Here is a 27752-nt window from a genome sequence, read left to right as displayed (position 1 = left end):
TTTCTAACTCTCTATCCTCTCCCTTCCTCTCTGTATATATATATTTTATTGATTATATATTGATTATACATATTGATTTATTGATAAATTTATTGATTTATTGATTATATATATTTTAAAATATATATATATTTTATTGATTTTTTACAGAGAGGAAGGGAAGAGGGATAGAGAGTTAGAAACATCGATGAGAGAGAAACATCGATCAGCTGCCTCCTGCACACTCCCCACTGGGGATGTGCCCACAACCAAGGTACATACCCTTGACCGGAATCGAACCTGGGACCCTTGAGTCCGCAGGCCGACGCTCTATCCACTGAGCCAAACCGGTTAGGGCAATAAAATATATTTTTAAAAAATAAAAAAAAAATAAAATAAAATCACCTAAGCTCTGGCCGGTTTGGCTCAGTGGATAGAGCATCAGCCTGTGGACCAAAGGGCCCGGGTTCGATTCCAGTCAAGGGCACGGACCTCGGTTGCAGGCTCCTCCCTGGCCCGGGGCCCTGGTTGGGCACATGCAGGAGGCAACCCATCATTGTGTTTCTGTCACATCGATGTTTCTCTCTGTCTTTCCCTCTTTCTAAAAATCAATGGAAAAATATCCTCAGTCGAGGATTAAAAAATGCAATAAGATAAAAGCACCTGAGATCGTTTTTCAGCCTTGCCTCCAGTTTGTCTTTCCGGGTTTCCTCTGTGCAGATGCACCCCTGGGCTCCCGGGGGCTATGGGAACAGTGTTTCCCAGCTGGAGGCAGCGAGGGGCTGGAGCGCTAGCCTCTGTTCCAGGAGCTTACCCGCTGGCGGTGGGCGCCCGCCGACTCGGCCGTTCGTGCCCATTTCGGCGTCCACTCAGAGCGAGTCCCTGGGCTCCATTGGCGTGGAGACACCGCGGGGAGACGTGTCCTTCCTGCTGTCACTGCCCAGCCACGCTTCCAGCACAGACGCGGGGCAGGGGATCGGACCTGCCAGGCCCCAGCCCTGGCTCCTCAGCCACCAGCTTCCTATTGTGCTCACTGGTTAACACCGAGGGCCAGGGAGCACGTGGCACCCACCGTGCCGGCTGCCGAGGGAGGACCCCCCTCCCCCCGAAGGGCTCTGGGGACGGTGGAGGCCGCCCAGGCTCAGGCCCAGGCAGGTCGACGTTGCCCGGCTGTGGCCTGGCTCCAGGCCTTGCTGGGTAGGATCTCCCTGCTTTTCTGTGGGCACCAGGAGGGCCCCTCGGAGCCTCTCCGGGGTGGGGTCGGCGTGGGGGAGGGGGAGAGCAGCCGGCGGCAGAGAGGGAGGGACGCAGCTGGAAGTGCTCTCGTCATCCTGGGAAATGACACGTCTGGCCCTTCACTCCATGGTCACATGTGCCACCCAGCTGTTGGGCACGGTGAAGTCACAGATAGAGAGATTCTATTTTTAAAAACATTTAAACAATGTACTGCAGGGAGAGGGCAATGGGGGGGAGGATGGGAACATACGTCACACTTTCGACAATAAAGATTTATTTTAAATACATTCTTTTTTTTAAATATATTTTATTGATTTTTTACAGAGAGGAAGGGAGAGGGATAGAGAGCTAGAAACATCGATGAGAGAGAAACATCGACCAGCTGCCTCCTGCACACCCCTCACAGGGGATGTGCCCGCAACCAATGTACATGCCCTTGACCGGAATCGAACCTGGGACCTTTCAGTCCACAGGCCAACACTCTATCCACTAAGCCAAACCAGTTTCGGCTAAAGATTTATTTTAAAAAATGTATGGCTTCGCCCAGCCCGTGTGGCTCAGGGGTTGAGCGACGACCTATGAACCAGGAGGTCATGGTGTGATGCCCGGGTTATGGGCTCGCTTCCCCGTGGGGGGCGTGCGGGAGGCAGCCGATCAGTGATTCTCTCTCACCATTGATGTATCTCTCTCTCTCCCTCTCCCTCTCCCTTCCTCTCTGAAATCAACAAAAGCATATTTTAAAAAATGTATTGCTTTGAGCCCGGCCAGTTGCTCAGTGGTTGAGCATCATCTACCCATGAACCAGGAGGTCATGCTTTTCTTAATTTATTTTTATATTTTTAAATATATTTTTATTGATTTCAGAGAGAAAGGGAGAAGGAGAGAGATAGAAATATCAGTGATGAGAACCATTGATCATCTGCCTTCTGCACGCCCCACACTGGGGATCATTGAGCCCCCAATCCGAGCATGTACCCTTGCCCAGAATTGAACCTGGGACCTTTCAGTCCACAGTCTGATGCTGGCAGGGGGTGTGCAGGAGGCAGCCAATCAGTGATTCTCTCATCATTGATGTTTCTGTTTCTCTCTCCCTCTCCCTTCCTCTCTGAAATCAATTAAAAAAAAAAAAAAAGAGTCACAGCCTCCTGAGCAGCTCATTCCTGGGCCGGGCTGGGCAGGAAGGGTTTTGAGTGGAAATCAACGCAACTGGTCCCCAACTCTGGCCGCCAGGGGGCGCGCGGGCCTGTGGGATGGTTTTTCTCCTTCCTGGGGAGGAGGCCGAGGGAGATTCAGGAGGGCTGGAGCGAGGTCCCCTTCCTCTTTGCTCTGAAACCAAGTCAAAGAGGAGAGACACCCGGGCACCCCTCCTCCCGGAGGGTGGGGTTCTGCCTGAAGTCAGGGGAGCAAGCACTGCCCTCTCCCCTTGTTAAACTCTCTGGAGACCCTGGGGCTTTGATGTTCTCATTTTCAGGTGAGAGGGTTTATTCATTATCCCACAGGTAACCCGAGCCCCCAGTCCCTCCCCGCCCGGAGGGGAGGGGACGTCCTAGTGGGGCCACAGCGGCCCACCACCCGGTCCCCTGGGGTGGCGCTGGGATGCGGGCACTGCTGACCCCCCTCCTCCCTGTGCCTTTGACGACAGTCTCACGGGCCGTGGGTGGGACTGGCAGGCAAACCTCTTCCCCTGCCCTATTTTAAAAACAAACATATATATTTTTATTGATGTCAGAGAGGAAGGGAGAGGGAGAGAGAAACATCGATGATGAGAGAGAATCATGATTGGCTGCCTCCTGCACGCCCCACACTGGGGATGGAGCCTGCACCTGGGAATCAAACTGTGCCCTCCTGGTTCATAGGTCAATGCTCAACCCCTGAGCCACGCCAGCCGGGTCCCAGCCCTATTTCAGTCCGGACTCGATGCCTCTCAGGATGGTGGGGTGTGGGGGACCGGGAGCACCCAGGCGCCTTCCCTGTCCCTCCCGGGCCCCCGGGAAACTGATCATCGCCCGCAGCCAGAGGGAGACAGTCATTAGCGGCTCTGCTTTGCCTAATTGAGTCTCTGGCATCAGCAGAGGAAGTCTGCTTGGCATCGCTCGCTGCGACGGCCGTTAGAGAAAACGCGAGGCAAACGCGGGCTGGCGGCCAGCGGCGTCCCGCGAGGACTCCCAGCAGCAGCAATGCCGGGACCAGACCACGGTTCCCCTCACGTTCCCGGTTCCCAGGGGCAGATGCGCCCCACCTCCACGCGTGCTCCCCTAGCCGCCGCAGCCCGTGAAGGACAGTGAGGGCACTTCATGAGGTAACATTGTTGCTGTGTGTCTGTGCGCCTCTCCATAGACCCCGTGTCTGCAGGCAGCTACGACGTGTCTCCGTCTGTGAACAGAAATCCACGTGTGTTGGCGGCAGACAAAATAAACCTGCAAAATGACGCAATGTGTGTGAATCTAGGTGAGATGTTTACAGGTGCTCCTTCTATTCCTTCAACTTACTGCAGTTGTGAAGCTTTTCAAAACAAGTTAAGAGGAAAAGGAAAAACAAGTCTGTCTGGTGGGCCGAGCGCCCGGGGCCACGTTGCCTGCTGGGTGGGAACGTCCGTGTCTTGTCGCTCGGGGCTGTCCGCGGAGCATCTCAGACCCGTGCATCTCAGACCCGTGGTTGGTTTCCCTCCCAGGAAAGCGTGGGGACCAGCGGGCAGGCCGGACGGCAGCTGGGCCTTCGTCACCTCCCCGGGGAAGTGACGGGACATTCTGGCCGTATTTCCACTCATTAGACGCAGGTCACTAGGTCCAGGGGGAGGGCCGGACCCAGGATTGTGACGAGGAGGCGGCAGGAGTAGGGGACCATTGCAGGAGCCTCATGCCACAGCTTTAGTCTTTCTTTTATATTGAAAATTAACCAACGAGGCCCAGCCAGCGTGGCTCAGTGCTTGAGTGCCGACCTATGAACCAGGAGGTTAGGGTTCAATTCCCAGTCAGGGCACATGCTGGGGTGTGGGCTCGATCCCCAGTGTGGGGCGTGCAGGAGGCAGCGATCCATGCTTCTCGCTCATCACGGATGTTTCTCTCTCTCTCCCTCTCCCTTCTTCTCTGAAATCAGTAAAAATATATTTTTTAAAAATTTACCGCCTGAGGAGGTGAGGTTGCCAGTGGCTGTGAGGAGGCAGAGGCTTGTCCTGAGGACAGGCCGGCCCCGGCAGCAGGCGCAGGTCTGTTACTTGTGCGCGGCTTCTGAGCTGAATGGTCCTGGGAGACCTTACCCGGAACAGGGAGAAACCACTCGGGTACAGCAACAACTCCCTCCCCCACGATTCACACGAGTATGTCTTGGTTCAGAATTTGAGACTCTTCTGAGCTACGCCACCCAGTTCACCAGAGCCAGTGGCCGATGGAAGGAAGGAGCTGATCCTTCCCGCAGCCACAGCTCCTCGGATGTTTCGGTGAGGACAGCGCGGGCTCAGCGGCCCATGGGCGCCAGGCCTGTCTGACACGGCGGATGGCGGGAACTCGCTGGGAGAGAGCTCTGTCTTCATCCGAAGTCACGCCAGGTCCAACCGCTCTGCAACCTTTTCAGACAGACCCGTGCTCGCTGCCTTTTCCTTCTTCCTTTGCCCCGTGACCGTGTCTATGAGTCTAAGTCTCGGGGGTGGGGCGCTTGCCTTCCTTTGCTTCCTCCTCAGTGGACACTTTAAAAGAATATATATGTACTAGTATGTATACATTTTATTGAGTTCAGAGAGGAAGGGAGAGAAACACCAATGATGAGAATCACTGATCGGCTGCCTCCTGCACGCCCCACACTGGGGATCGAGCCTGTGACCCAGGCATGTGTCCTTGACTGGAATTGAACCTGGGACCCTTCAGTCTGCAGGCCGATGCTCTATCCACTGAGCCAAACCGGCCGGGGCTCATGCAGGAGGCAGCCAATCGATGTGTTTCTCTCACATCAGTATTTCTGTCTTTCCCTCTCTCTAAAAAAAAAAAAAAAATAATAATGGAAACATATCTTCGGGTGATTAAAAAAAAAATCACAATCGCCCTGGCCGGTTTGGCTCAGTGGATAGAGCGTCGGCCTGCGGACTGAAGGGTCCCAGGTTTGATTATGGTCAAGGGCATGTACCTTGGTTGCGGGCACATCCCCAGTGGGAGGTGTGCAGGAGGCAGCTGATCGATGTTTCTCTCATCGATGTTTCTAACTCTCTATCCCTCTCCCTTCCTCTCTGTAAAAAAATCAATAAAATATATATTTTAAAAAATCACAAAAGCAAAACACTGAAGCTTTCCGTCAAGCCTACACATTGTTAACAAATATTGTTTATTGAGAATTCACAGTAATTGTCTTGCCAAGAAATGATGGCAACAAAGTTGTGGAATGACATAGTTAACATAGTTAGAGACAAAAGAGTAAAACGTAATGCTTTGAAGGAAAAAACGGTTACAAGATCCATCGCATTTACAGCCAGGATCACGGCCCAGCTTCCTGGACCACGGGATGCTGTGCCCAACCGCCCGGCTCAGAGCTGAGGGCCGGGACCACAGAGCGCACCCGCCCGGGACGCGCTCCGAGGCGCGGCGCTCGCTTCTCTTCTCTGCCTTCGGTTTTCTCATGAATGAAGTTGGACCACATCACCTTTCTGAGTCTTAAAAAAAAATCCGAGAACTCCAGGTTCCTTCTGACCAGTCTCCTGCGTCGGATTCACGGCGTATTGTGTTTAATACTTGAAATACAGGAACACGGAGCCGGCAGACACCATCTGGCGAGAGCGCGTCCTTCCTGCGACGGGACTCACTCCCCCGGGGCTGGTCCTCTCCCGCTCCTCCGACTCATCCCAAGACGGGCGGTCCCTGCTCAGCAGACACGGAGGCCCCCTCACTGCCATAACCATGTGACACAGGACAGACCCGCCACAGAGCCGGAGACACGCCCACGGAGCCTTTCGGGACGGGAAACGGGGGAGCCTCTGCTTTCCGTTGACCCGTTAGGTTGATGTTCCCACAAGAGGCCCCTCCCGCTGCGTCCACACTGGGTGCCGGGATGGCTGTCGCCTGCGACGACGTGGGGTCCACATGTCCCACAGGAAGACGTGAGGGCACCGCCGTGTGGCTGTTCCCGCAGCTCCCGCACGGAAGGGTTCCCCCTACCCCCGCCCCGCATCTTCTCTGGGTACTGTGTTCTCTGCGAAGGGCCAGTAACCCCCAGGGGGCTGCATTCCGTCTCCCACACTAACGTGTATGGCTTTGACTTGAGTGAAGAATCTGTAACGTTTCTCACTGACCTCAGCGATGAGACTCCACCTGCAGTGATTGGCCTTGGCTGTAAGAATCCTTAACTGGTTACATCTGTCCCCTCCCTCCCCGCGGACTGCCAGGTGGCTGAGGAGTGAGTGATGTCGGATCCCGTCTCTACGTGGAGGCACGGAACAGAGTGCGGGGCTCGGAGGGAAGGGACCGAGAGCCTCCTATGCGTATATGCATGGCCCATGGCCAGATGGCGGGGCGGGGAGGGCCGGGGCCGCTGGAGGGGGTCAATGGGGGAGAAAGGGGGCATATGTAATACTTTCAACAATAAGGAATTATTAAAAACATCTGTCTCGCCCTGGCCGGTGTGGCTCAGTGGATAGAGCGTCGGCCTGCGGACTGAAGGGTCCCGGGTTCGATTCCCGGTCAAGGGAATCGAACCTGGGTTGCGGGCACGTCCCCAGTGGGGGGCGTGCAGGAGGCAGCCGATCCATGATTCTCTCTCATCATGGATGTTTCTCCCTCTGTCTCTCTCTCTCTCTGTCTAAAAAAAAACCAAAAAACATCTGTCTCGCCCAGCTGGCTTGGCTCAGTCATTGAGCACTGAACCTATGAACCAAGAGGTCACCGGTTCGATTCCCGGTCAGGGCCCATGCCTGGGTTGTGGGCATGATCCCTGTGGGGGGCGTGCAAGAGGCAGCCAATCAATGATTCTCTCCTCATTGATGTTTCTCTCTCTCCCTCTCCCTTCCTTTCTGAAATCAATAAAAATATATTTAAAAAAATAAAAAAAATACCTGTCTGTAGTTCAACGAACAAGGGGGTGGGGGTGGGGTCTCAAGCTGGCTCAGTGGTCAGCCACCTGGCCCCCCAGTTCTGTCCCTGAAGACAGACTGACCACAAGCCGGAGCCGCCACGCGCGACGATGCTTTTTGAAGTTGAGGAAATGCCACCCTGGACAGGCACCCCTTTCTTTAGACGGGAAGAACGTCAGCCTGGGGCCCTGTCATCCTTTCAACATAAAGGTAAATTAAAAAAGAAGAAGAGAGAAAACCAGACCCTACAGGTGTTGGGTTTTTCACTGTGAAACACAAACATGGTTTCAGGGGCCCCAGCAGCCAGCCAATCAGAAGCCAGCCTGCTGTCCGGGCTGCGCTGTGCTGTTTAACGGCCGCTGTGCTCTTCACAGATTGTACCTTACCGGCCCCTCCTGCCCTTCGAGAAGGACACGTTTCACAAGTAAGAGGGACAGCGGCCAGTGTGGCCCAGCACCCGTACTGCTTCCACTACCGCTCAGACGTCAACGACGCCAACGCCGCCTCCTCAAGGGCAGGATTTCACACGGAAAACGCAGGCTTTCCTTTCAGCATCGTCAAGACCGAGACCAGCGTTTATGACACGAAGCGGTTTCTGTGTTGTTCAAACGCTGGCTGCAAAGTGACCCGTGGAGAGGCGTATTCAACATCGCGATGGAAAGAATTGAGCCATTCGGTCTGGCTCCGGTTCCTTAGTTCACGGAGTACTACATTCACTAGGTCTTCTTACTTTCCCCAGTTGCATTTTTTTAAAAACTGATTTTAGAGAGAGGAAGGGAGAGAGAGGGAGGGATGGAGAGAGAGAAAAAGAGAGAGAGAGAGAGAGAGAGAGAGAGAGAATCACCCATCAGTTGCCTCCTGAACCTGCCCAACTGGGGATCGATCCTGCAGCCTGGGTGCGCGCCCCGACCAGGAATCAAACCCACCACCTTGGGGGACGACGCTCCAACGAGCTAAGCCACAGCGGCCAGGGCCCGGGCTGCATTTGTAAGACAGGGACTTACGCTGACTTACAGCAGTGACATCATGAGTATATACCATGTGCAGGTTCTTCTATCTTCTACATGTTACATACTTAAAAAAAAGCGATACAAGACTTATTATGAAGGTGCATTACATAGGTGTCACGTAAGATCACAGTTCTGAGAAAGCATAGATGATACTTAAAAGAACGAACAAAATCCAGAAGTGCCACTTTCTCATTTCATTGAGAATTGACTACTAGCCCCCCACCCCCCAACCCATAGGAAATGACAAGTTATCCTGTTCGAATGGCACGTCTGTATTAGTTCTAATTCAATACACGGTGCCTTTCTATGCATATCTAAGACCCCAAACCTCAATGCAAGACTTGGGGGGTGATTTAGAGTAATAAATGTCACACAGTGAGGCGTTTTATCACAAACCGAACGCAATGGCGAAAGGAAACCAAAGGCGTATGTACAACGACCGAGGTCTTTACGGGGACTCCGAGCGCACCCGGCCCTCGGGGCCGCCCGTGTGGGAATGTGAGCAGCGACAGGAATCTGGCCCGAAGCCTCTAACCTCGACGTAATAAAGCTTGGACAGTATCAAATAATACCAAAGGCCTGAACAAGCACAATGAGTTTCTGTATCCTGTTTATAAATGATTGTTCCTATACCATCAAATAAAAAACACCACCAGGTCAAAAGTGCATTAAAAAAAAATGGTGGAAGTTGTTATTCTGGGTAAGAACTAGAAAAAGGTCTTGTCCCAAGTAAGACGTGATCCGAAGGCTTCTACAGTGTCTTCGTTCTCCTTGGACTCCCGTGCGGCCCTGGTTACCGTGTGCTGGGAGGGGAGCTAGTGAGAGGGAGCTACGCGGTCTCTTCATGAAAATAACGCGGGACGCATCCGGCCAGGGAAACGCTCGCAATGAGAGTCCAGGCCGCTCCGACGTGGAAGGAAGGGCTCTGTGCCCACGGGAGTGAAGGGGCTATCAACTGAATGGGAGCCCAGTGGGGACATTTCAAAGGATTTCTGGACGTCTTCATCGTTTTCAAGATTTTAGTCAAAACCGGCAATGGGACGTATGCCCGGGATTGTGCAATTTTGGACTCGAATAGAATGGAGACAAAATACGGCTTACAGCCCCGCTGGTGTGGCTCAGTGGATAGTGTTGGTCTGCAGACTGAAGAGTCCCGGGTTCAATTCCAGTCAAGGGCACATGCCCCAGTTGTGGGCTCGATCCCCAGTGGGGAGTGTGCAGGGGGCAGCCGATCAATGATTCTCTCTCATCAGTGATGTTTCCATCTCTCTCTCTTCTCCCTTCCTCTCTGAAATCAATAAAAATATTTTAAAAAAACCAAAAGCAAAAACAAAAAACCAAACACGACTTACAGGCCACAAATGGCACCCCTTCATCTGCTTCTCACAGAAAACAAAGACGGAGGATCCAGGAATTAAAAGGCAGCGGCAGCGACATGGTCAGGAAGGAGCAGATGGATGAAGCACGACTCCGGTCTTCACAGACACTCGCACGGGACTGTCACACTGGGACAGAGTCTCGGGCCGATGCCCATGTGGAAATGTGTGCGGTACCTTCACCGCATGTATTTACGCAGGAAAACGAAATGGTAAAAAGTACTGGCCTACACAACAAATTGAAAGAAAAAGAAAAAAAAGGAATGTGAAGAAAAGTCTTATCTTTAAACTTCTTGTGGGACCAAGATATGGACAGAGCTGTGTCCATCAACAGCAGATTCCCACCGGGCCAGTGTGGCTCAGTGGTTGAGTGTCCACCCCCGAAACCAGGAGGTCGCGGTTGGATTCCCGGTCAGGGCACATGCCGGGGTTGCTAGCTCGATCCCCAGTCGGGGGATTCTTTCTTGTCCTTGATGCTTCTCTCTCTCTCTCCATCTCCCTTCCTCTCTGAGATCAATAAAAATATATTTTAAAAAAGTCACCGTTAGGACAGGTGGCCAGGAGGTGCAAATCTTGGTCGCTTGGAGAGGAGGAGAGGGTTGGAGACGTGGAGGCGCTGGGGACTGCGTTCCCACGTCCTTGGCGAGGAGGGTCCCTGGCCGAGGGGGGTCCCTGGCCGAGGGGGGTCCGGCGGCGGGCAGGGGGTTAGAAGTCGATGGAGATGGATGCCTGGGCCGAGTCGTCGCGGCCGCGCACGTAGATCTCGCAGGGGATCTCCTCCATCACGCGGTCCTCCCGCGCCGGCTCCGGGCCCTCGCGCGCCGGCTGGAAGGTGTAGCTGCTCCGGGGGAAGGTGCTGTTGAAGGTCTTCATGGGCTGCGGCGGCGCGAAGTCGTGGCGGAAGGGCAGCTCCGCGGCGGCCGCCAGGGGGGCCCGGCCCGGCTTGGCCTGCGCCCCGCAGTGGTGCTCGTGCACGCAGCGCGAGGCGGAGGAGGCGCGGCGCAGCGGCCGGTAGCCGTCCAGCTCGTCGCCCAGGTCGCCCAGGTCCGCAGCCAGCTCCTTGTCCCGCAGCGAGAAGAGCTCGTAGTGCGGCGGGTCGAAGGCGTCCTGGAAGCCGGGCTTGTGGAAGGCGGCCTTGCACGCCAGCACCTTCTTCCGCGGCTGCTTCACCTGCACCAGCACCGACACCACCAGCAGGACCAGCACCACGCCCGACGCCACACCGATGATGGTGCCGTGGGTCCTTGTGACCTGCTCGAAGAGGCCGGCCCGCTTCCTCTCTGCGGGAGAGACGTGCGGCCTTCAGCCAGGAAGGGGCCCGGGCACCACCGCGTGGCTCAGGGGGTGAGTGTGGACCCAGGAACCAGGAGGTCACGGTTCCATTCCCGGTCAGGGCACATGTCCGGGTTGTGGGCTCCATCCCCAGTGCAGGAGGCAGCTGATCAATCTCTCTTTCTCTCTCCCCCTCTCTTCCTTCCTCTAAAAAGCAATAAACACATCTACACTAATAAAAGAGAAAGATGCAAATTGACCATACCTCCACGACACCCACCAGCCAATCAGGAATATGTAAATTAACCCAACTAAGATGGCGGGTTAATTTGCATACACAGGCGCTGAGCGGCTGGAGGCAGGTGTTCAGCACCGCCCCAGCCACTCTGGACCTCTGGGCAGCGTGGGAAGGCAGAAAGGCAGCTCTGGGCAGAGCGAAGGCCAAAAGGCGGCTCCGGCCGGAGCACAGGCAGTGCCGGCAGCCAGGGGAAGGAAGGCCCATTCTTGCAGGAATCTTCGTGCATCGGGCCTCTAGTATTTAATGAAGGGAGATGGCCACTCTTCTCCCGGGGAAAGTGGGCCTTCGCCCACGGACTCACCTTTGCAGTGATTCTCGTCCCATGGGTACGCACAGTTCTGAACGCCATTACAGACCAGCGAGTTATTGATGCACATGTTGCTGTGGCAGAAGAAGGTGCTGCCCGTGCAGGGAGCTGTGGGGAGAAAGGAAACGTTGTTGCTGAGAAGGCAAAGTACAGAGAGTGTGAGCTCATCCCCATGTACCTGCACTTGCTGCCAGGAAGTCACTGTTACCGCGGGCGCCTTCCCAGGAATACCCGCTGTACCACACAGCCGGGGAGACGGAGGCCAGCGCTTCCGTTGACCACGTGCAAACTTTGTTTTATTTTGTGTTAATCCTCACCCAAGGGTATTTTTCCATTGATTTTTAGAGAGAGTGGAAGACAGAGAGCAACATCGATGAGAGAAACACAGTGATTGGTTGCTTCTTGCATGCGCCCTGACCGGGGAGGGCCCAGGCTGGGGAGGAGCCTGCAACCGAGGTACGTGACCTTGACTGGAATCGAACCTGGGACCCTTGGGTCCGCAGGCCAACGCTCTATCCGCTGAACCAAACCGGCTAGGGCCAAACTGTTTTTTCTTTGTTTCTTTTTTAAAGACTATGTTTTTATTGAATTTTAAAACAAGGAAGGGAGAGAAACATCAATGAGACATCAGCAATTGACTGCCTCCTGCACACGCCCTGACCAGGGCCAGGGTCTGAGCCTACAACCGAGGTACATGCCCTTGGCTGGGCCCTTCAGTCTGCCGGCCAACACTCTATCCACTGAGCCACACTGGCCAGGGCTCAGCCCCACTTTCGATGAGCTGTGGCCACGATGCTGAAAGACGGCTCTGTCTCTCAACCAAGCCCGCAGGGGCCTGCAGGCTGTAGGTCACTGGAAATCACATTACGGCTTAATTCTGACAAAACTATCTCCCCGCGTTCACACTTCCAGTCCTAGAAGCTCCTTGCCTAAACCCACAGCCGTTCTCAAAGGGCGCAGCGGGACTCGGGGGCAGCGGGGCACGTTCTGACAGCCGTGCTATGGCGGCACTTGCCCGAGCTGGGCTATTCCGGTCTCGGCTGCCATCTCCGGTGGGCGGGTAGGAAGGGAGTCTCCGAGCAGAACTGGGCCCTGAATATACCCTCTCCTGGACTCGGATCACTCACTCAGACCCAGGGCGGCCCGAGGAGGACGGAGGCGCCAGTTTAACCGCCTGAGTAACCGCAGCACGGCACGCGCCAGCCGGAGCTCTCGCTGCGCTTACCAGGAGCCTTCAAACCGGAACCTTTTTTGTTTTTTATTCTAATCCTCACCTGATATATATATATATATATATATATTTTTTTTAAAAATAATATATTTTATTGATTTTTTACAGAGTGGAAGGGAGAGAGATAGAGTCAGAAACATCGATGTGAGAGAGACATCGATCAGCTGCCTCCTGCACAGATGTGCCCACAACCAAGGTACATGCCCTTGACCGGAATCGAACCTGGGACCTTTCAGTCCGCAGGCCGACGCTCTATCCACTGAGCCAAACCGGTTTCGGCCTCACCTGATATTTTTTGCATTGATTTCCAGAGAGAGTGGAAAGGAGGGAGGGAGGTGGGGGGAGAGAGAGAGAGAGAGAGAGAGAGGGAGAGAGAGAGAGAGAGGGAGGGAGAGAGAGAGAGACACTGATGTGAGAGACACATCGACTGGCTGCCTCCCGCACCTGCCTCTACTGGAGCTGGGGAACCTGCCATCGAGGTACGTGCCCTTGACCTGGAATCGAACCTGTGACACTTCGGTCTGTAGGCCGAGGCTCTAACCACTGAGCGCGGCCGGGCTGGAACTTTGGTTTTATACAGGCTTCGCCCCCACACGCCGTGTTGTGGAGCGGGGCGCCCTCCCCGTCGGCGGGCGAGCGCTGACCTGGGACGTGGAGCCGCGCGGGCAGCAGCCTGCGGAGTGCGTAGCTGTGGTCAGGGTAAGGATTTCGCCGGAAGAGGCCCTTCGCCTGCTTCCCTATGAGATCGGTTCGGGTGGAGAAACCGTTAGTGCAGACAGAGAAGAACTAGAGCAGCTCCAGAGAGTGGGAGGGGGGCTGCCGGATGGCGCGGGGCGGGCGGGACAGGGAGGCGAGGCGGGAACAATGGTCCTACTCCTCTTGCTCCCCAAGTGAAGACAAAGGAAGGGAACCGTGATGTGGGGAAGGTACCGCGGAATACAGTCACAACTGAACCCGAGCCGATTACGGCGCCTTCCACAGCCGCGGGAAAGGAGGGCGGGGGACTAACGCCAGCAGCTGGAAAAGCGTGTCCGGCAGTCAGGCTCCCCGCAGACACGCGCAGAACGACGAGTCCGCGAGGACACGTTTACCGGGGCGCGGGGAGCAGCTCGGAAAGCGCTTGCGTTGTCCCGGGACTGAACGATGAACTCCGGTGGGTACGAAGAGCAGGGTGTTAGTTGTTTTTAAAAAATATGTATTTTTATTGATTTCAGAGATGAAGGGAGAAACAGAACCAGCAATGATGAGAGAGAATCATGGATCGGCTGCCTCCTGCCCGCCACACACTGGGGATGGAGCCCGCAACCCAGGCATGAGCCCTGACAGGGAATCGAACCGTGACCTCCTGGTTCATCGGTGGATGCTCAACCACCGAGCCAGGCTTTTTGCTGTGACATAAGGGGCTGCGCCTGGTTCATCCCGCGGGAAAAGGAAGGAAGAGCCTAAACAACAAGCGGCGTGTGGCAAGGGCACAGGAGGCCTGGGCAAGGAGCCCCGACGGCCGGCGCGGGGACTCTGTGCGACAATAACGTATTAAAGAATAACGTGCTTTACAACATGTCTAATAGGTACATTAGTGGGATAAAGATACACAGCCATGGGTGCACCCTGGATCAACAGCGGGGGAAGGCAGGAGGGATAAGAACAGCTCTCCCTCAGAGAGAACTGACAACGAAGTGGGGAAGGAAGGAGGCGGAAGGCCGCCCCCAGGTGGACGCCCCGGCCATGACGCTCAGGCAGAAACCTGAGCAGCGCTGAGATCACGGAGCTAGAGGGTATTTGCGGCGCCTCCAAGAGACCTGTTAGTCCTCAGAGAGGAAAACATTCACAGCTTGGCCTCTGGTCGGGATGGAAGTTCAGGTGAGGCTAACGCACAGGGGTGCCCTCCCTCCCTCACAGGGGTGGAGCTCCGAGACAGGGATCCGGGTTTCTGCAGCATTTTTAAAATGTAAATCTATTTGTATTGATTTCAGAGAGGAAGGGGGAGGGAGAGAGAGAGAAACACCAATGAGAGAGAATCATGGATCGGCTGCCTCCTGTACGCCTCACATCGGGGATGGAGCCCGCAACCCGGGCATGTGCCCTGACCAGGAATTGAACCCTGACCTCCTGGTTCATAGGTTGATGCTCAACCACTGAGCCACGCCGGCCGGGCCTGATCCTTATTTTTAATTTTGAAAATCTCGGGAGGAGTCTCCCCTCTCTGCTCTCCCGGTCGTGTGCTTACTGCTTCCTCAGGCGGTAGCACCTCATGCACCAACATGGCTGTTTCACCCACGGCAGTCCGCTCCTTGAGAAGAGGGACTAAGACCCAGTCATGTCTACATCCTGTGAGTTGCCGTCTTCGTCAAAAGGAGACGCTCAATGCCCAGCCGCGTGGCTCAGGGGTTGAGTGGCGACCTATGAACCAGGAGGTCAGGGTTCGATTCCCGGTCAGGGCACATGCCCGGGTTGTGGGCTCCATCCCCAGCAGGGGGCGTGCAGGAGGCAGCCGGTCCATGATTCTCTCTCACCATTGGTGTTTCTCTCCCTCCCTCTCCCTTCCTCTCTGAAATCAATACAAATATATTTAGGAAAAAAAGAAAAAAGAGATGCTCAAGGACTGTCTTGTGAATGAATGAAAATTATGTCAACGACCTCACTCGATAGGGGCCGTTCACTTACGCTCCAAGAAGGAGGTGAAGAGCATCCGGAACCTGCTGAGCCGGCTGCCCTCGTCCGCCCACATGCGGATCACCCCCACTCCCGTCTTGAGCATCACGTCGTTGGCCACCGTGCTGCAGAACTTGGCCTTGAGGTTCTCGATAGCGCTGCTCCCGTCGTAGACGGCGACGAAGTTCCGCTTGCACTCGTTGGAGTGCTCCATCTGGTAATCCAGGAACCGCAGGTAGATCTGTGACGGTCACACAAAGGGACACGCGGCTTTCACAAGGTCCGTGCGCCCCGCCGGGCGGCTCGGTGCTTCGAGCATCGCCCTGACATCGCCAAGGCGGGGGGCTCGATCCCCGGTCAGGGCACAGACAGGACTCTACCCAGGAGGGGGTGGTAAGTGGAACAAGAAGTCGATGCCTCGCTCTCTCTCTTCTCTTTTAACATAAATACACATGAAATGTAAGTTTAACTGCTGAAACTCCTAGAAGCGAAAAGCAGGAGTAGTTAGCCACCAACCTCCATCTGTCAGTTACTGAAAACCGCTTTCCCGGCACAACTTTCCGGGAAAAGTGTGTGACTAGCCGGGGGGATGGGGGCGAGAACCGGGGACTGAGGTTTGCTGCGTTGGGGTTCGGCATTGACCAACCCTGAGACCTTTGACAGGACACTTTGACTTCTTGTGATCCATTTTTCCTCACAAAACTTAAATTGTTTTAAATCCTCACCTGAGGATGTTTTAATTGATTTTAGAGAGAGAGAGAGGAAGGGAGGGAGAGAGAAAAAACACACACATGGATGTGAGACAGAAACATCGATCGGTTGCCTCCCATACGCACCCCAACTGGGGATCAAACTAGTAACTTAGGTGTGTGCCCTGACTGAGAACGGACCCCCCAACCTTTTGGTGTACGGGATGACGCTCCAACCACCTGAGCCACCTGATCAATACCTGCACTCTTGAATTAGGAATCCACAGATTTTAAGACTCATAAAATAAGAATCTTACTGCATTTGTGTGCTATTCCTGAAATTGACACTGTAGCTTATTTAACACCAACAATGCCGAGGTCTTAGCTGGCACCTCATAAGGGAACCAAAATAAAGCCGTAACGCCGGTTTATATCATCAGGAAGCACTTGCACAAACCTAAAGAGGACATTACAGGATTCGCCCTTACACGTTCCCCGGCTGCCTCGCCACAGCGGTACCTTGGCCCTCGGGGTGGCTCTGATGGTCCAGATGCAGTCCACCGCCTGGCCGGGCTTCGTCTTCTCCGCCTGCTCCACCTGGCTGGACCGCACGACGCCGTCGGCCCCCGACAGCTCGAACTGGCAGTCTGGAAGGGAGAGAGGGGCACGGTCAGCGGGAACGAAGGCGGGTCAGAAGCGCCAGGAGGAAAAACAGGTAGCATACTAAACCTGGGATGGGGTTTAAAATACCTCCGAGGTAAGTAAAGTCTGGATCTGCAACGGAAAAGAGGAGAGCGTCAGTGGCATTCTGAGACAGTGTAGAGTCACCTACTACGGCGGACGCTACATTTAGTAACAGACGCTACATTTAGTAACAGATACTACATTTAGTAACAGACGCTATATTTAGTAACAGATGCTACATTTAGTAACAGATGCTACAGTAACAGATGCTACATTTAGTAACAGATGCTACAGTAACAGATGCTACATTTAGTAACAGATGCTACATTTAGTAACAGATGCTACATTTAGTAACGGATGCTACATTTAGTAACAGATGCTACATTTAGTAATAGCTGCTACATTTAGTAACAGGTGCTACATTTAGTAACAGACGCTACATTTAGTAACAGGTGCTACATTTAGTAATAGCTGCTACATTTAGTAATAGCTGCTACATTTAGTAACAGGTGCTACATTTAGTAACAGACGCTACATTTAGTAACAGGTGCTACATTTAGTAATAGCTGCTACATTTAGTAACGGATGCTACATTTAGTAACGGATGCTACATTTAGTAACAGACACTACATTTAGTAATGGCTGCTACATTTAGTAACAGATGCTACATTTAGTAACAGATGCTACATTTAGTAACAGGTGTTACATTTAGTAATAGCTGCTACATTTAGTAATGGCTGCTACATTTAGTAACAGACGCTATATTTAGTAACAGATGCTACATTTAGTAACAGGTGTTACATTTAGTAATAGCTGCTACATTTAGTAATGGCTGCTACATTTAGTAACAGACGCTATATTTAGTAATGGCTGCTACATTTAGTAACAGACGCTACATTTAGTAACAGACGCTACACCTAGTAACAGTGCGAGAGAAAGCTCCCTGGTGTGGGCTAGAGACCACTGTTATTTATGTGCATATTCACTGATAGCATCAATGTTTTTAAGTTATTAACGTATAGATTTAATATATATGTATTTTTATTTCAGAGAGGAAGGGAGAGGGAGAGAGAGAGATAGAAGCATCAATGATGAGAGAGAATCATGGATCGGCTGCCTCCTGCATCCCCCCCCCACTGGGGATGGAGCCTGCAACCCAGGCATGTGCCCTGACCGGGAGTTGAACTGCAGCTTTGTGACACTCAACCAGAGCCACACGGGTTGGGCTTAATTTTTTTCAAGTAACAGATTTCTGCGTGAAAACCTGAATGGCAGCACGAGGCCGCACACTCGCTGCCCCGCGTTGCTGTCACCGTGCCACTTAGTGGCTCTTTGCAGGCAGAGGATAACCTGTGTCCTCGCGTTCCCCTCGGGGCTGGTGCACGCTCGCAGCGGACAGGGCTCCGCAGTTCAAGTGTCAACCCGACTGAGTGAGCTCGGTTCCAGCCGACGGGGGCCCGCGGCAGGGGCGGCCTCCTCGGGGGGAGGCCCGTCTCATTACCTGGGATAAATGAGTACTTGGCTCGGAATCCCATTCCTTCGAGTTCTTCGTCGGAACTAAACTTGATCCACATGAAGCGCCCCGTGGATCGGATCAGCGGAGGGCTCTTCACGCCGCAGAACCGGTCGATGAGCGGAGAGAAGCCGAAGGGCCCGTCGCGAACCTCCAGGTGGTCAAAGCGACATTCGAACGAGGGCTCGATGTAGAAGTGTTCGTCGAAGGTGAGCTCGATCCTCTGACGTGGCGCAGCTGGAAGGAGAGAGAGCAGTCAGGGCCGCGGCGGTGCCCCTCGCTGCCGAGGGTCGAAAGGAGAACGTTGCTCACAAAATTCATAGCAAGTGTTTGTTTACGCTGCAAAGGAAACGAGTGAGATGTTGTCCACTGACTAAAATCAGTCGCAGCAAAATGAGAGCCGAGAAGCTAACGTTTGGTTCATGACTACAACGCAGCAGGAACAGAAACTCAGGCGGAGAGGGGCCAGTGGGACTGAGGGCATGGACCGGCACAAAGCCTGGTGCGTGCGTGCGGTTCTCCTCGGAGGGGTTTCTCAGCCAATGGGGCAGCGGGGTGCATTGTGACGTCTTAGGGGATTCAAACTCCTAGGTCATTGCAACTGTTGTCTCGGGAATGTGTTCCGTATTCAGAAACACGTAGACGTTGTTAGAGTTCAGCTCAAATACGTGCTGAATTTTGTTCAAGTTGGTTTAAACAGGGCATTTTAACCAATGGATTTAGTTTTACCAGGAAAAGTAAAAAGGCCCTGGCTGATGTGGCTCAGCGGATAGAGCATCGGTCTGTGGACTGAAGGGTCCCGGGTTCAATTCCAGTCAAGAGCACATGCCCGGGTTGTGGGCTCAATCCCCAATGTGTGGCATGCAGGAGGCAGCCGATCCAGGATTCTATCTCATCATTGATGTTTCTCTCTCTCCCTCTCCCTTCCTCTCTGAAATCAATAAAAATATATTTTTTTTTTTTTTTTTTTTTTTTTTTTTAAATATATTTTATTGATTTTTCACAGAGAGGAAGGGAGAGAGATAGAGAGCCAGAAACATCGACCAGCTGCCTCCTGCACACCCCCCACCGGGGACGTGCCCGCAACCAAGGCACATGCCCCCGACCGGAATCGAACCTGGGACCCTTGAGTCCACAGGCCGACGCTCCATCCACTGAGCCAAACCGGTTTTGGCAATAAAAATATATTTTAAAAAATTAAAAAAAAATCAATCAATCAATCAATGGAAAAAATCCTCAGATGAGGATTAAAAACAAAAGGAAAGTAAAAAGGCACTGAATAAAAAGATAGAAATCGGGCAAATACCTTCCAGAACGTAGATGCACTCCTTGTTGGGCGGGTACGGGTCCGGGTAACTCGGTGAAGCAAAGTGGCCTCCATTGCTGGTTCGGACCCAAATGCCGCACTGGGTGCCAGCCACGTGCTTGACCCCAATGTTCTGTCCATCTGACGAGAAGAGGTCAGAGCAGCAGTCCCAGCAATAGGGCGGCCCCTCCCTCCCTCCCCACCACTACCTGCTGTCGCCAAGCCTTTCCAGGCAGCACCACCCCCACCCTGGCCGGGCAGCAGCGAGCCCTGGGGCGGGGTGGGGACCCTTTTCCTGCCAGGGGCCACGTGGTATTTATAGCCTCATTTGCGGGCCCTAAGGCACGATCAGCTTAAAAGCTAGCCTGCCAACGTGGTCAAACCTCCCAGGAGCTCAGCCCTAAGGCCTCACAGAGCCAGACCTAAGGATTTCTTGGGCCTCCTGTGGCCCGCAGGCCGCAGTTCCCCACCCCTGCTCTAGAGGAACCGGGGCCCCTGCTCTAGAGGAACCGGTGTCGGAGGCCAGGGAAAGAGAGAGGGCGGGAAGAATTTCCGAAACGGAAGGTGGAATTTTCACGTTGAAAATGCTCACTGACCAGCCTAATGTAAGTCTGAGCACGGACGTTGCCAGAATGAGGGCGTGACCGTGGGAAAAGGGGGTTCAGCTGGGAGGTAAAGGGACAGGTACCCGGCCAGGGGCGGCGGGGATGGGCCGGGAGAGCTGATCCCCACTGCCCACGTGGGAAGCCATCCCCTGGTCCCTAACGCTGGCCCGTCGAAGAAGCAACAGAAAGCTGTCATTCAGGGACAGGAGATGGCACAAGGACCCATGGAGCGGCGGGACGGGGTGGGCAGGGCAAGGGGCTTCCCGACCCAGCGGGCCAGCCTGCCGGGGGTTTTGTCCCGCACAGGAGCAACGTGGATGGAAACAGAAACGAAGCCGGGCGACAGAAAAAACGGACTCAACTCTGCGGGAAAGCCTGGTTCGGAAGCCACACGGCTCACCTCCAGGGACGCGGCAGCCCGGGCCCCGGGGCTCCGAGTGAGACACGGACGGAAATGTGTCTCCCGTGGGGAAATGGACGCTGATTTCCGCTTAGTGATAAAGCGTGAGCCCCATGTAACGTTCGGGCCAGATCCGGAGCGAGCCAGGCTGCTGGGGACGCCCGTGTGTACGGCTCCTCGGGGCAACGCTTGGCGCTGACAATGGACTCTGCCTGCCTGCGGCTCAGCCCTGCGGTCACGGGCACACCCCAGAGGGAGGGTGGGCACAGTCCAGAGGGAGGATGGGCACAACCCAGAGGGAGGACGGAAGTGGCCCCACGGGCTGCAATCCTTCCAGGTGAGCCCCCCACCCTGTGCACGTGGGAGCAGTCCCCCGAGCACCCTACCTGGGGGCTTCTGGGCCACGGCGATCCCCTCCACCACCAGCACCGTGATCAGCAACACTGCAGGGGGACAGAGGAGACGCGTTACACAGTCGGACCCACGTTACGCTTCGCTCAGTGTATAAGGAAGATCAGATGATGAAAGAGGAACAAAACCACTGTTCCTTACATTTGCTCTCGATTTAACAATTAAAAAATAGTTTTTATTAAGCCTAGTTGGCGTGGCTCCGTGGTTGAGCATCGACCTGTGAACCAGGAGGTGGCCGTTCAATTCCCGGTCAGGGCACAGGCCCCGGGTTGTGGGCTTGATCCCCGTGTGGGGCGTGCAGGAGGCAGCCGGTCCATGATTCTCTCATCATGGATGTTTCTCTCCCTCTCTCCCTCTCCCTTCCTCTCTGAAATCAATAATTTTTTTTTAAAAATAATATTTTCTTAAATACATTTTTATTGATTTCAGAGAGGGAGAGGGGTAGAAACATCCATGATGAGAGATAATCATGGATCGACTGTCCCCTGCACACCCCCTACTGGGGATAAAGCCCAAAACTGGGGCGTGTGCCCTGACCGGGGATTGAACGGCCACCTCCTGGTTCAGAGGTCGATGCTCAACCACTGAGCCACACTGGCCCGGTGGGAATCTGCTGTTGATGGACACAGCTCTGTCCATATCTTGGTCCCACAAGAAGTTTAAAGATAAGATTTTTCTTCACATTCCTTTTAATTTTTGTCTTTCGATTTGTTGTGTAGGCCAGTACTTTTTACCATTTGATGTTCTTACGTAAATACATGCGGTGAAGGTACCGCACACATTTCCACATGGGCATCGGCCCAAGACTCTGTCCCAATGTGACAGTCCGTGGCGAGTGTCCGTGAAGACCGGAGTCGTGCTCTGTGGGGCTCTGTGTTAAGGGTTAGATGTGATGAACTACGTGGCACTGAGGACAACCCAAGCACAAAGAGAACTGACAATGTACTCAAGTATCCGAGCCCTGAGGACACAGCATGGAAAGCATGTTTTAATTTATGATGCAGTAAAAGAACACATACTTTTTTTTTACACAACAAATGGTGCTGACCCCAATTATTCCCGTCTGCGCTGCAGTCCATCTCCAGGAGCTCACTCGCTTTATGGCTAGCTCTGCCATGAATCACGCCGGCAAACATTCAGTGAGGTGATTGGACGTCAGGGAACATTCAGAATAAAGATGGAAGGAAGGGGGCAGCAGTCTCCCAGAAACCAACTCAAGACGTTCTATGGCCGTGTGAGGCCAAGTCCGTGGGACAAAGGCTGGCGTGTGAGAAAATGAAGCTCTTTTTTTCTCCCCATGTTGGACATGTCTGAGACTCAATCAACAATAATGAATTACTTCAGGTCGTGAAGAGCCTTTTATTTATTAACTTTTAAAAAATATGTTTTCATTGATTTTCAGAGAGAGGGAGGGAGAGGGAGAGAAACAGCGATGAGGAGAGAGAATCTTTGATTGGCTGCCTCCTGCACATCCCCTATTGGGGGTGGGCCTGTACCTGGGGCATATGCCCTGACCAGGTGGACACTCAACCACTGAGCCACACCGGCCGGCTCAGTTGCATTTTTATACATCAAAACTGAACTATTAGAAAGGGAAACTAAGAAAACAATCCCATTTACAGTTGCATAAAAAGCGCGTGTGTGCGCGCGCGCGCGCACACACACACACACACAAGCCAAACCAAACAAAAACAACAAGAAACTAAGAAGACACAACTGAGTGGGAGCATACACTGTGTTCGTGGGCAGGAAGACTGGACACCATCGAATGTCCATACGGCCCACAGCAACCTATAGAGCCCACGCCGCTCCTATCAAGACCCCAAGGGCGCGTTTCACAGAACTAGAACAAATACTCCCAGAGTGCACCTGGAGCCGCAGGAGACCCCGAAGAGCCACAGGAGACCCCGAAGAGCCACAGCCGCCTCGAGATAAAAGGACCCGGCTGCAGGCACCGCACCACCTGACATCGGACGGTCTGGTGCGGGCGTAACAACGGCAGATCGATGGGCAGAACAGAGAGCCCAGAAATGAATCCGTGCCTCACGCTCAAATCAATACTCGACAAAGGAGGCGAGAACACGCAATGGGGTAACGGTGGTCCAGTCCATCAATGGTGCTGTGATAATTGGACACCGGAATAAACTCGGAATAGATTAGACTTCAGTATTAGGCTCGAAATCATAAAAATCCTAGAAGAAAATATAGGCAGTAAAATTTCTCGCAGGGCCCTGACCGGTGTGGCTCAGTGGACAGAGCATCGGCCTGCGGACTAAGGGTCCCGGGTTTGATTCCGGTCAAGGGCATGTACCTTGGTTGCGGGCACATCCCCAGTGGGGAGTGTGCAGGGGGCAGCTGATTGATGTTTCTAACTCTCTATCCCTCTCCCTTCCTCTCTATAAAAAAATCAAAAAAATATATTAAAAAAATTTATCGTAGCAATATATATATATATTTTTCTGATACAGCTCCGCGGGCCAGGGAAACAAAAGGACTACATCAAACCAAAAGGCTTTGCACAGCAAAGGAACCATCAACAAAATGAAAAGACGAGCCCCTGAGTGGGAGAACATACTCGCCAATGACACATCTGATAAAGGGTTAATATCCAAAATGGATACAGAACTTACACAGCTCAACACCAAACCCCCAGCAAACCAAACAACCCAATTGAAGACGGGCAAAGGGCCTGAATAGACAGTCCTCCAAAGAGGACCCACAGATGGCCAAGAGACATGGGAAAAGATGCTCAACGTGACTAATCACCAGAGAAATGAAAATTTAAACCACAATGAGGTCTCGCCTCTCACCTGTCGGAGTGGCGATCACCAGTAAGTCAACAAACAAGTGCTGGCGAGGCTGTGGAGAAAAGGGAACCCTCGTGCACTGCTGGTGGGAGGCAGACCGGTGCAGCCATGGCGGAAAGCAGTATGGAGTTTCCTCAACAAATTAAAATGGAACTGCCTGCGACCCAGTGAGTCCACTGCTGGGAATACACCCGAAGATATCCGACGCTGATCGGAAAGAACAGATGCACCCTGTGTTCACTGCAGCGTTATTTACAACAGCCAAGGTTTGCAGGCAGCCCAAGTGCCCATCCCTAGGTGAGGGGATAAAATAGCTGTGGAACAAGTTACAGAAGGAATACGACTCGGCCATAAAAAAGGACATTTTATTACCCTTTGCGACAGCGTGGATGGACCTGGAGAGCATTATGCTGAGTGAAGTAAGCCAGTCAGAGAAAGACAAGTTCACTCACGTGGACTCTAACGAACAAAGTGAGCTAACAGACAATACAGAAACAGACTCACAGGTACGGAGCACAGACTGACAGCTGTCAGAGCCGAGTAGGCTGTGGGGCTGGTGAAAAAGGTGAACGGATTAAGCACAGCAACCCCCCTCCCCGCCCCGCCCAACAAACAAACTCATAGACAGACAACAGTGTGCTGATCGGCAGAGGGAAAGGGGGTGGGGGAGGGAAAAGAAAGTAAAGGGGGCCCTGACCGGTGTGGCTCAGTGGACAGAGTGTCGGCCTGAGAACTCAAGGGTCCCAGGTTCGATTCCAGTCAGGGGTGTGTACATCCTTGGCTGCGGGCACATCCCCAGTGGGGAGTGTGTGGCAGGCAGCTGATCGATGTTTCTAACTCTCTATCCCTCTCCCTTCCTCTCTGTAAAAAAATCAATAAAATATATTAAAATAAAATAAAATAAAAGAAAGTAAAGGGGGATAAAGAGCGATGGAAGGAGACTTGACTTGGGGCAGGGAACATACAATACAATACACAGATGATGTCATGACAGACTGTACATCTGAAACCGACATAATTGTATTAAACAATGTCACCCCAATAAATTAAAGAGAAAGATACAGCTTTTCAGGACTGTACTTATTTCTGTATTGTTTGCTTTCTTAGATGTGAGGCTTAAGACTAAAGGACAGGAGTCGGTATTTGTCACAGTCTCACATAAGATTTTTTCAAATATAGTGCGAGAGGGATGCTTACGTTTCATCACACCGCAAATTTAGACTTAAACATAACGAAGGCTGATGGAACTCTGCAGCCCGCGTGCAGAATGAACGAGGACTGTGAGAGGGTGAGCTATGATCCCGCTATAATAGCTCACGCGACGAGGATGCTTCACTCTGACCGACGTAAGTCCAACGTTGTGAGCCCGGAGTGATCTCAACTCCAAGCGAGTCACTGAGCTGTCACAATCCGGGGACGGGTGAAACAGCCCAGAGCTGCTCTTTTTGTTCTCACTGCTGAACGCGGAACAGAAAGCATCAGTGGCATCTTACGGACGTGACCTTCCACCGAGAAGCCCACTCAGAGGGACCACAGCCTTCCCAGCGAGGCTGTGAGTGGGCGATGCCTGCAAGGATGCCAGCGCCCACTTTCCCGGAAGAACCCCTGCGGCCGGAGCCATCCCCTCGCAGGACTGACAAGGTACTTTCTCACATTCTGCACGTTGTATTTTGGAAAGAGAAAAACAAAACCTTCATTTCCAAGCAATGGCCAGGCAACTGAGGAGTGACGGGTGGGAAAGCCTACGGAACGCATTCCAGCGCTCCGCATTTTAATAGAATGAATGGCAGTGCTGGGAAAATGCCCATCTTTTTAACTTTTCAACTTAAAAGACCAATATTTGCACAGGTAACACATGCACTTGGACTTAAAAAATCAGGTGTAGGGACAAGGGACGCCTTCCCAGTGGTCTGTTCGGGCTTATTCTGTCCCGGTTTCAGAAGCAACTTTGTATCAGTCTTCTTCCATCTCTACACATCCATTCTATTCTAATGTACACACATGTAACCGAGTGTACACCCACTTACTCGGATGCATAGCCATGTAACCTGATGCACACACATTGTACTCTCGCTTCTCAGTGTCAGCAGACTCCCTTCTCAGAATCCACTTTTTAAAATCTCCGGAATCTTCCAGACAGCTATCTGCATCCCCATCTTGACAGTGGCAGACGCATCAGCTGTAGGAGACCTCAAAATAGCCTGCTCTCGGGCCAGGGCGCCTGCAGCCACCGCCACCGCGGCCGGGCGTGGGGAACCGGGCGGGTTGGGTGACGGTAAGAGGAGGAGAGCCGGATACTACGTTGTTTTCACTGGAGCTTTCCCGGTCGCCATCCGCACGGAATTCTTTCCTGAAAGGCGCAGCAGAGCCACGCACCGGCCAGAGGGGGCGGTGCGCACCCACGCGCGGGGCGCGGGCGGCCCCCTCCCTCCACCCGCCGGGAGCCCGGGCGATCCTGTCCTCTCCGGCCCGGTCTCTGCAAGTTCTGCCGGCGGCGAGGCTGTGCAACAAATCCAGGGGCTGCTCCCGGGGCCCCCGCACGGACTGTCCCGAGGAGACGGACCGGGCGCGAAGGGGACGCCGAGGAGCGAGCACTCCCGGGAACCCCGCTCCGCACGTTGTCGTTGGAAACGAGTAGAACACAACCTTCCTGTCCGAGCCTCGGCGATGGGACTGAGGAGGCACGGATGGGAGAAACGAGGGATTCATGCCAGCGTCTGGAATTTTAACAGAATGGGGGGCCGCTAGGCATCCGTGGGGTGACTGAGAAATGGGCTCTGGCCAGCAGGTCCCGGGCACCCGAGTGGCCACTGGAGACCGAAGTACACATTCAGTGACTGAACCCTCGGCGGGGAGTTTGGGGAGAGCTGGGGCGGAATGCGTGTCCAGTGGAGCCTTAAACGCGAGGTTACACTGAACGGGCTAACAAAACGAAGGAGGAAAGTGTGGGTAAGGAGCAGGAAAAACACCCGCCGTTAGTCACCGCAGATTCCAAGACACTGTGACAAGCGCTACATGCCACGACTCCATGCCTCTCCACTCCTTCCCCGATGAGGGAGAGAACATTTCCTAATGTTGCAAATACCGAGCTATTCATCAGGGGAAGCCTGCGCGGCGGACTGTCTCCCGTGAGGAATGGAAATCGGGTTTATTCGGTGCGAGTTTCAGCAGCAACTTTGTATCTGGGTCTCGGCGACCTCAGTACTCGCGTCTGAATCGAAACGCCCCCAGCCCGGAGGCGGAGCGGCCGGCCGCAGGGTTCCGGCCCCCGACCCAGCGGAGCGCGGCCGCGGCGGCAGGCGGAGCCCAGGTCCGGGCGGCGCGGGGCCGAGCGGGTGGCGGGGCCGCAGTGGTGCCGCAGCCTCCGGCCGCTGCAGGTGGGACCCGGCCGGGCGCGCAGGCCGTCCGCCCCCCGCGGGTCGTGGAGACCGGCCGTCCCCGTTCGCGTGCACCGACTTGGTCTTGACAGGTCGGGGAAGCCCGGCCTGCGCCGCACTGACGCGAACCCCACAACTTTGCGGAGCGAGCGATGCCCGCCGCTCGGTGCCGTGGGTCCCCCGTCCCCCGGCCGGGAGCACCAGGAGCCCCGCGCGGCGCCCGCAGACAAAGGCGCGCGGGCGCCGGAGGGACGGAGCCCGGCCTCGGCCCGCAGGGGGCGCCGTGCCCCGCAGCCCCCGCGCTTACCTTTGAGGATCGAGCCGAGCTGCTTCAGGGCCATGTTCCCGGCGGCCCGGCTGCGCGAGGGGCCGGGCGGCGGCGAGGCGGCGGCGCTCACGGCCCGGCTGGTAGGCGGCCCCGCTCCGAGCCCATCGCGGCCACCAGGCGGCCTCCCCGCGGGCTGCGCTCAGGTCCCGCGGCGCGCCATCCCCGCGCCCCCCGCCGGCCACAGCCCCCCGACGGGCGCCGCCTCCGGCCTCCCGGCGCCCC

General features: G+C 54.2%; 1 protein-coding gene across 2 annotated transcripts; it reads right to left on the bottom strand.

The window, feature by feature from the left end:
* Positions 1-10355: 10355 nt before the first annotated feature.
* Positions 10356-27543, bottom strand: NETO2 (neuropilin and tolloid like 2). Of its 2 annotated transcripts, none has more exons than XM_054710492.1 (9): positions 27510-27543; positions 20994-21050; positions 19603-19743; positions 18285-18533; positions 16829-16873; positions 16619-16746; positions 15423-15651; positions 11522-11635; positions 10356-10930 (listed from the first exon to the last, which is right to left on the bottom strand). In XM_054710492.1, the coding sequence occupies exons 1-9, from the start codon at positions 27541-27543 to the stop codon at positions 10356-10358; spliced, it is 1572 nt and encodes a 523-aa protein (XP_054566467.1). The 2 variants fall into 2 exon arrangements, with proteins under 2 accessions (XP_054566467.1, XP_054566468.1); XM_054710493.1 differs by having other exon boundaries at positions 16850-16873.
* Between the last annotated feature and the right edge of the window lie 209 nt (positions 27544-27752).

Source organism: Eptesicus fuscus, chromosome 21 (assembly GCF_027574615.1).
Source record: "Eptesicus fuscus isolate TK198812 chromosome 21, DD_ASM_mEF_20220401, whole genome shotgun sequence".
Classification (NCBI taxonomy): Eukaryota; Metazoa; Chordata; class Mammalia; order Chiroptera; family Vespertilionidae; genus Eptesicus; species Eptesicus fuscus.
Note: the sequence above shows the minus strand (reverse complement) of the source record. Positions and strands in the feature narration are given on the sequence as shown.

Excerpts from the sequence above, each read along its gene's own strand:
- NETO2 (XM_054710492.1), bottom strand. The coding sequence starts at position 27,543 with ATGGCCCTGAAGCAGCTCGGCTCGATCCTCAAAG. Across the intron at positions 19,744-20,993 it reads CGTGGCCCAGAAGCCCCCAG|ATGGACAGAACATTGGGGTC; the intron begins GTAGGGTGCTCG and ends TCTTCTCGTCAG. Across the intron at positions 16,874-18,284 it reads CAAGTACTCATTTATCCCAG|ATCCAGACTTTACTTACCTC; the intron begins GTAATGAGACGG and ends TTTCCGTTGCAG.